This window comes from Triticum aestivum, chromosome 3B, assembly GCF_018294505.1.
Source record: "Triticum aestivum cultivar Chinese Spring chromosome 3B, IWGSC CS RefSeq v2.1, whole genome shotgun sequence".
NCBI classification, from domain to species: domain Eukaryota; kingdom Viridiplantae; phylum Streptophyta; class Magnoliopsida; order Poales; family Poaceae; genus Triticum; species Triticum aestivum.
In genome coordinates this window covers 211,792,624-211,801,568 of record NC_057801.1, presented here as the reverse complement: position 1 = coordinate 211,801,568, position 8,945 = coordinate 211,792,624, and the positions used below count along the sequence as shown (strand labels likewise).

Sequence of the window (8,945 nt, the reverse complement as noted above, 5' to 3'; positions counted from 1 at the left end):
ACCATGGAGGTCGATGATTGGCTACAGATTGTGAGAAAAAATTTGGAGACCATTGCTTGCACATACTCTGAGAAGGTGAGATTTGCCACACTTCTGTTAGAAGGGCCTACCAGAGAATGGTGGGACCGAGACAAAACAAGTCATTCCATTTGGGAAATGACATGAACGATTTTCCGCTTCGATTTCCATGAAGTCCAGACTCGACTGATAAGAGCCGCACCAAGGGTAGTGGAGGAACACCCCGACAAGAACAAGGAGGAACTTGGGAAGAGCTTGGATAATCGCACCTTAGGAATGGAAGGAAACCTAAAGCAGGATCACCCCGCGGAAGAGATTACATGCCTCTTGTGCAATGGGATTGATCATTTTCCGTCTAGTTGTGGAACCTTCAAAAGGTAGCACCGATGGCACAACCTCAAGAGGAGATATAAGGGGAAACCCTAGTACTATAAACTATGTTCCCTAGTTTTTAAGGCCTCAAAATGAATCGAGGACTACAATATGGAATTGGGTCATCTAATTTTGACTGAGTTAACAATTTCACAAGGAGCTCTCTCATTCATTTTCTAATACATTATGCTCAATAATTTTGAAGATCTCCCATTCGATTGAGATATACTCCATCCGTCCCATAATGTAAGATATTTTTTGCTACTACACTAGTGTCAAAAAAAGTCTTACATTTTAGGACGGAGGGAGTACAATGTTAAATCCTTGATTTTGACTCGATCGATCCTTGGTTGTGGCAATGAAAATCTCTAAATCCATTAAACTCTCTAATATTAAAGCTCCCTCATTTAACTTAGGTCTTCAAATTGGATTATTTACATGATTGATTGGGTCATTGACTCGGGCTTCGTGGTGGGATCTCTCGATGAATGGATCCCTTGGTAAGTGCATGGGTGGTGTTGGCCTTTATTGACAAAAAGAAAGTGCCCCCTGTGACTCTTTTAGCATGAGCATAACACATGCGGCGAACATAGGTAATTTTCTCATGTATTTGTATTAATTATAAAAGATACCTTCCAATCACACGGTCAAAAAGACCCACCCAAACACCACAACATAAAAAGAAAAATGACACACTCACAGATGATTCGCTACGGATTGGTCATACCAAACACTCTCCCACCAATCACTTTCCTGATTTTCACTGTTGAGCCACTCTTCCCCTAATCTCCAACCATAAATTGACACATCATTTTCTTTAAAAAAAAATGACACATCCATCCATAACCATGATTTCGTAAAGTCCATCCATAGGTGCAGCATCTCTGATAAAAGGAACACACTCCATTGTTTACCCACACGCCATACCAACTAGCACGTAAATATTTTTCACAATTTAAAAACAATCACCACATAAAAATAGAACATGTACAACCCTAAGAACTTCTAGTATCACTATAAGCTCTCTAGAGGGTGAAGGCCTCTCATTCAATTGAGGACATTGCGTTTAGATTTGGTTCTCAATTTTGACCTGATCAACAATTTTCCAAGGAGTTCTCTCATTCAAGTGAGGTGTTTAATTTTAAATTTGGTTCACGATTTTGACTGGTCAAGTCATCTCCCCACATACCAAGCCAAATGAGTACAAGACGTTTTTTGACAGTGTCATAAACTCTAAAAACGTCTTATGGAGATTCTAAGAGAAAAACGTCTTATAAAAAAGTTACAGAGATAGTAGTATATATGGACAGTTGAATACATTATCAGAATTACACCCATCTTATCATTTGGCTGAATGATGAGGTACATCAAAAAGGAATTACACCCATCTTATCATTCGGCATGAATGGTGAGCTACATCAAAAAGGAATTACACCCATCTTATTTGCATCCGAAAAGCATGTTACTCGTTCATATATCCAAATGAAACCGGGATCTCTTCCCTACACCCCGTCTGAAGTAGGGGTGGTAGTACGTCCGCTTGCCGGGGGAGGAGGATAAATCTTGGCAAGAAGCAATCCGAAGGAAACCACGGCCGACCCAAAAACCAAGCGGCCGAGGGTCCGGTCGACAGCTGCCTGCTCTTTCTCCAGCAGCCTGCAGCGCAGACGAACACACACGGGACGGGGATTAGTGGCGATTAGTGAGCTGCTAGTACTCCCTTCATCTCAAAAATTTTGTCTTAAATTTGTGTAAATACGGATGTATCAAGTCAAATTTTAGTATTAAATACATTCGTATCTAGAAAAATACTCCTATAAGACAAGAATTTTGAGACGGAGGAAGTATCTCATGGCTGCAAATCGGTTGTTAGTAGTAGTACTTACTTCATGTACGACGCGTGGCCTAATCGCCTTTTGGCCTCGGCCATCGCCGTGTCGTCGAAGCCAATCAGATAGGACCGCCACGACCAACGACCCTGCCACAGACCCCGTAGCTTTTGAGTGTCAATTCGGAATGAAATACTGAAAAAAGATGATGATGAGAGACGGGATTGAATGAATTGACCTGAGGAAGGTGCTCGGCGGCCTTGCCTATGGCGCTGGTGAGAGTCCGGCGAGAGAGGAGTCGGAACGCGATCGTCGCCATGTCGCAACTCGCCACAATCGATTGGGGTTTGTTCGAGAAACCTAATCTGCGGAAATCGTTAATGAGATCGAATACTACGGAAGCGCACATGATATAACTGGGAAAAGGCTCCGACTACGAACCCAAACGAGAATCGTACCCGATCCGAAACCAGAGGCCCCGTGTCAGAGACGGACAGGGTTTTTTCCCATGGCGCAAAAGCGCGCAAAGGCAATCTCTATTGGCTCTTATATAGAAACTAGCGTACCGTGTCCGTTCGTTGCATCCGGAAAAAAAAAATTTACATGCTCCTAGCCCAACAAGTACTGCTACTCAAGACCCATACATGTTAACATCCTCTATTTTAATACGGTGCTGCGGTGTGAAGTGTCGGAAGGTGGTCAATCTCATGGCGATCATTAAGAGAATTGGTCAGCATATAGAACAATAATATGGACAAATATCCAGACTTCACCCTATTTAAATTTAGTATTTTTTTCTTGCCCTTGGTGCAACTTATGTCTTGTAAGTCATTTCACAACCATATGCATCTTTGATGAAAAAAATAGATGTGACCAAGTTTAAGCATATTAGCTTATACTCCCATATATTTTGGCCAATATTAACTTATACTCCCTCCGTTTTTATTTAGTTCGCATATTAGCTTTGGTCAAAGTCAAGCTTTACAAACTTTGACCAAGTTTGTAAACAAAAATATTAAGATATACAATAACAAATCAACAACATTAGATTTATTATTGAATGTATTTTCACATCGTATAGATTTATTATGGTAAATGTCTATATTGTATTCTATAAACTTGGTCAAACTTTACGAAGTTTGACTTCAGTCAATCCTAATATGCAGAGTAAACAAAAACAGAGGGAGTACATAAAAAGGAAAATCATGGTTATGGTAGTTGGCCACACTGTAATACTATTGTAATCATTGAAAATATCATCCCAACAATAGTTTTCCTAGCTAGTCTATATCTATATCTATATCTATATCTACTAATAAAGCAAGGTGCGTTTCTCCGATTTTTTTCATCCGTTCACCGCTAAAAGATTTTTTTTATTTTTATCTGAGGTGGTACTAAACTTCCGTACCCCGTCTGTTAGCAAAGGAAAAACGATTTGTGGAGAATTTCATACGTGGGCCACGCGCCCTATGGCCCAGTAAACTCAGCCATTTTTACCAGCCCACGCAGCAATAAAAGAATTCTATTTTTCGCTCCATTTGGCATATAGTTTCAGCTACGCACAGGGCGACCAAGACACGGCGGCCCATTTTTGTTTGTGTTCTGTTTCAAATTTCCTTTTTCTGTTTCTTTCTCTTTTCATTTCCTGTTTCTTTTTATTTTGCAAATTGCAAATATATTTTTTAAAAATTTATGAAATTCCACAATTTTCAAAAAATGTTTGCATTTTTAATTTTTATTCACAATTTCGTAAAAAGTTATGAATTACAAAAATATGTTCCTATTTTAAAAAAAGTTTCTATTTTTTTGTCATGCCAAAATATGTCCAAATTTTGAAAATATTCCCGTTCTTAATAAAATGGTCGTATTTTTCACAAAAAATCAATATTTAAACAAATGCATTTAAAAAATGTTCCAAATTCGAAAAATATTCTTGTTTTAGATATAGGTTTAAAAAATTGAAAAGAATGTTTGCATTAAAGAAACACATTTCCTAAAATTCTTCTGCATGTTTAACACATGTTCCCATTTAAAAAAATTGTTCACATCGTAAAAATATTCATGTTTTTATAAGAATGTTCAGGTATTTAAGAAATGTATGCAAATTTCAGGAAATGTTCTGTTCAAATTTTTTGTTCTTGCTTTGTCCAAAAATGTACGTAAGTTTCAAAAACTCTTCAAATTTTGGAAAATTGTTCATGTTGCCAAGTATATTTGGTAGTTCATGTTATGAATTACAAAATTCTGTTCCTATTTAAAACATGTTTGTAATTTTAAATTTTTATCATTCTGATTTTTTTCAGAATTTCAAAAATTATTCCCATTTTTTGAAAAATGTTTGGGTTTTTCCAAATTTGTGCAAGATTTAAAAATGTTACAAATTTGAAAAATATTCTTGTTTAGTGATATGTTCAAAAATTGAAAATAAGTTTTGCACTAAAAGACACATTTTCTAAATTTCTTCCATATGTTCAAAACATGTTCCCGTCTCCAAAAATTGTTCGCAACTTCAAAAAAAATTGTATTTTTATAAAACGTTCATGCTTTTAAGAAATGTTTGTGAATTTCAACAAATGTTCTGTTCAAATTTTTTGTTCGCCTTTTTTAAAATGTATAGAATTTCAAAAAATGTAATTTGGAAAATTGTTCACGTTGCCAAGTATATTTGGCATTTCATAGTTATTAGTTTTTGAAAAGTTGAAAAAAAGTTTCGAATCTGACGTTGCATAAGATTCTTTAATTTTAACGCTAACCATTGGATAGCAGAACGCATTTGTTTGAGTGGCTAGCAACATGTGGTCGGGTCTTTGAGGTCGTGAATTCGATCACTCCCATATTGGGCCTGCTCCGCATCCGGCGCATCAAGCTAAGTCGGCTTGTTTAGAATAAGGGACCCTCGGGCGCGCCCCCTGTCTCGTGGGCCCCTCAGGCGGCCACTGACGTACTTCTTCCTCCTATATATACCCATGTACCCCGAAAACATCTAGAGAGCCAACGAAAAACAATTTCCACTGCTGCAACCTTCTGTATCTGCGAGATCCCATCATGGAGCCTTCGTCGGCGCTTCGCCGGAGAGGGAATCGACCATAGAGGGCTTCTACATCAACACCATAGCCCCTCCTATGAGTTGTGAGTAGTTTAGCACAGACCTTCGGATCCATAGTTATTAGCTAGATGGCTTCTTCTCTCTTTTTGGATCTCAATACCATGTTCTCCCCCTGTCTTGTGGAGATCTATTCGATGTAACTCTTTTTGCGGTGTGTTTGTCGAGATCCGATGAATTGTGGGTTTATGATCAAGTTTATCTATGAGAAATTTTTGAATCTCCCCTGAATTATTTTATGTATGATTGAGTTATCTTTGCAAGTCTCTTTGAATTATCAGTTTGGTTTGGCCTACTAGATTGATCTTTCTTGCAATGGGAGAAGTGTTTAGCTTTGGGTTCAATCTTGCGGTGTCCTTACCCAGTGACAATAGGGGTTGCAAGGCACGAATTGTATTGTTGCCATCGAGGATAAAAAGATGGGGTTTATATCATATTGCATGAGTTTGTCCCTCTACATCATGTCATCTTTCTTATGTGTTACTCTGTTCTTATGAACTTAATACTCTAGATGCATGCTGGATAGCGGTCGATGTGTGGAGTAATAGTAGTAGATGCAGGCAGGAGTCGGTCTACTTGTCGCGGACGTGATGCCTATATACATGATCATGCCTAGATAATCTCATAATTATTCGCTTTTCTATCAATTGCTCGACAGTAATTTGTTCACCCACCCTAATACTTATGCTATCTTGAGAGAAGCCACTAGTGAAACCTATGGCCCCCGGGTCTATCTTTTATCATATAAGCTTTCAATCTACTTTTATTTGCATCTTTACTCCTCTTATCTATATTATAAAATACCAAAAATATATTTACCTTATCATACTATCTCTATCAGATCTCACTTCCGCAAGTGGCCGTGAAGGGATTGACAATCCCTTTATTGCGTTGGTTGCGAGTTCTCTGTTTGTTTGTGTAGGTGTGTGGGACTTTTGAGGAGCCTCCTACTAGATTGATACCTTGGTTCTCAAAAACTGAGGGAAATACTTACGCTACTATTGCTGCATCACCCTTTCATCTTTAAGGAAAACCAACGCAAGCTCAAGACGTAGCAAGAAGGATTTCTGGCACCGTTGCCGGGGAGGTCTTCGCTCAAGTCAAGACAAACCAAGTAACCATCACAAACTCATCTCCCTCGCATTTACATTATTTGCCATTTGCCTCTCGTTTTCCTCTCCCCCACTTCACCCTTGCCATTTTATTTGCCCTCTCTTTCCCAATCTTCTCCTTTCTTTTTCGCTTGCCTTTTTCTGTTTGCTTGTGTGTTGGATTACTTGTTGCCATGGCGCAAGATAATACCAAATTGTGTGATTTCTCCAATACCAATAATAATGATTTCCTTAGTACTCTGATTGCTCCTCTTAATGATGTTGAGTCTTGTGAAATCAATACTGCTTTGCTGAATCTTGTTATGAAAGATCAATTCGCCGGCCTTCCTAGTGAAGATGCCGCTACTCATCTAAACAACTTTGTTGATTTGTGTGATATGCAAAAGAAAAAAGATACGGATAATGGTATTGTTAAATTGAAGTTATTTCCGTTTTCACTTAGAGATCGTGCTAAAGTTTGGTTTTCGTCTTTGCCTAAGAATAATATTGATTCAAGGAATAAGTGCAAAGATGCTTTTATCTCTAAGTATTTTCCTCCCGCTAAGATCATCACTCTTAGGAACGATATTATGAATATTAAACAACTTGATCATGAGCATGTTGCCCAATCTTGGGAAAGAATGAAATTGATGATTCACAATTGCCCTACTCATGGTTTGAATTTATGGATGATCATACAAAAATTTTAAGCCGGTTTGAACTTTGCTTCTAGAAATCTTTTTCGGCCGCGGGAGGCACGTTTATGGAAATCACTTTAGGAGATGCTACAAAACTCCTTGATAATATTATGGCTAATTATTCTCAATGGCACACCGAAAGATCTACTAGTAAAAAAGTGCATGCTATAGAAGAAATTAATGTTTTGAGTGGAAAGATGGATGAACTTATGAAGTTGTTTGCTACTAAAAATACACATCTTGATCCCAATGATATGCCTTTGTCTACTTTGATTGAGAATAATAATGAATCTATGGATGGGAATTTTGTTGGTAGGAATAGCTTTGGAAACAATGCTTATAGAGGAAACTTTAATCCTAGACCGTTCCCTAGTAATTCCTCTAATAATTATGGAAATGCCTACAATAATTCTTATGATAATTTTAATAAGATGCCCTCTGATTTTGAGAATAGTGTGAAAGAATTTATGATTTCTCAAAAGAATTTTAATGCTTTGCTTGAAGAAAAATTGCTCAAAGTTGATGATTTGGCTAGGAACGTTGATAGACTTTCGCTTGATGTTGATTTTATTAAACTTAGATCTACCCCTCCAAAGCATGATATCAATGAGTCTCTAAAAGCAATGAGAATTTCCATTGATGAGTGCAAGGAAAGAACCGCTAGATTGTGTGCTAAGAAAGATTGCTTTGTAAAGGCGTGTTCTTCTAGTTTCAATGAAAATAATGATGAAGATCTTAAAGTTATTGATGTGCCTCCTATTAGATCTTTGTTTTGCAATCTGAATCTTAATAATAATGGGACTGGAGATGAGTCAACTTTAGTTAGAAGGCGTCCCAATAATTCGGAGTTTTTAGATCTTGATGCTAAATTTGGTAAAAGTGGGATTGGATAGGTCATGACTTTAAATAGCATTGAACCCACTATCTCGGATTTCAAGGAATTTGATTATGATAATTGTTCTTTAGAAGGTTGTATTTCCTTGTGCAATCCGTTGTTAATTCTCCTCATGCTTATAGTCAAAATAAAGCTTTTACCAAACATATCATTGATGCCTTGATGCAATCTTATGATGAAAAACTTAATTTGGAAGTTTCTATACCTAGAAAACTTAATGATGAGTGGGAACATACTAGAAAGATTAAAATTAAAGATCATGAGTGTTATGCCTAAGCTTGGGGATGCCCATGGCACCCCCAAGATATTCAAGAATATCCAAAATCCTAAGCTTGGGGATGCCCCCAGAAGGCATCCCCTCTTTCGTCTTCGTTCATTGGTAACTTTACTTGGAGCTATATTTTTATTCGCCACATGATATGTGTTTTGCTTGGAGCATCGTGTATGATATTAGTATTTTATTTTTAGTTTTACACAATCATCCTTGCTGTACACACCTTTTGGGAGAAGCCAACTTGATTGGAATTTATTAGAATACTCTATGTGCTTCGCTTATATCTTTTGAGCTAGATAGTTTTTGCTCTAGTGCTTCACTTATATCTTTTAGAGCACGGCGGTGGCTTAATTTTGTAGAAATTGCTAGTCTCTCATGATTCACTTATATTATTTTGAGAGTCTCTTAGAACAGCATGGTATTTGCTATGGTTATAAAATTGGTCCTAGAATGGTAGGCATCCAAGTTGGGTATGATAAAAACTATCATAGGAAGTGAATTGGATGCTATGATCAACTTGATACTTGATAATTGTTTTGAGATGTGGAGGTAGTGATATTAAAGTCATGCTAGTTGGGTGATTATGAATTTAAAGAATGCTTGTGTTGAAGTTAGCAAGTCCCGTAGCATGCACATATGGTGAAAGTTGTGTAACAAATTTATTG

The 8,945-nt window shown here is 37.4% G+C and overlaps 1 protein-coding gene across 3 annotated transcripts; it reads right to left on the bottom strand.

Moving 5' to 3' along the window:
- Positions 1-1,643: 1,643 nt before the first annotated feature.
- On the bottom strand, positions 1,644-2,793 carry LOC123065237 (uncharacterized). 3 transcript variants are annotated; one of them, XM_044488582.1, is made up of 4 exons: positions 2,678-2,793; positions 2,458-2,584; positions 2,277-2,368; positions 1,644-2,046 (listed from the first exon to the last, which is right to left on the bottom strand). In XM_044488582.1, the coding sequence occupies exons 2-4, from the start codon at positions 2,536-2,538 to the stop codon at positions 1,893-1,895; spliced, it is 327 nt and encodes a 108-aa protein (XP_044344517.1). In that variant the 5' UTR covers positions 2,539-2,584; positions 2,678-2,793; the 3' UTR covers positions 1,644-1,892. The 3 variants fall into 3 exon arrangements, with proteins under 3 accessions (XP_044344517.1, XP_044344516.1, XP_044344518.1); XM_044488581.1 differs by having other exon boundaries at positions 2,661-2,724; XM_044488583.1 differs by having other exon boundaries at positions 2,458-2,579; positions 2,661-2,713.
- Between the last annotated feature and the right edge of the window lie 6,152 nt (positions 2,794-8,945).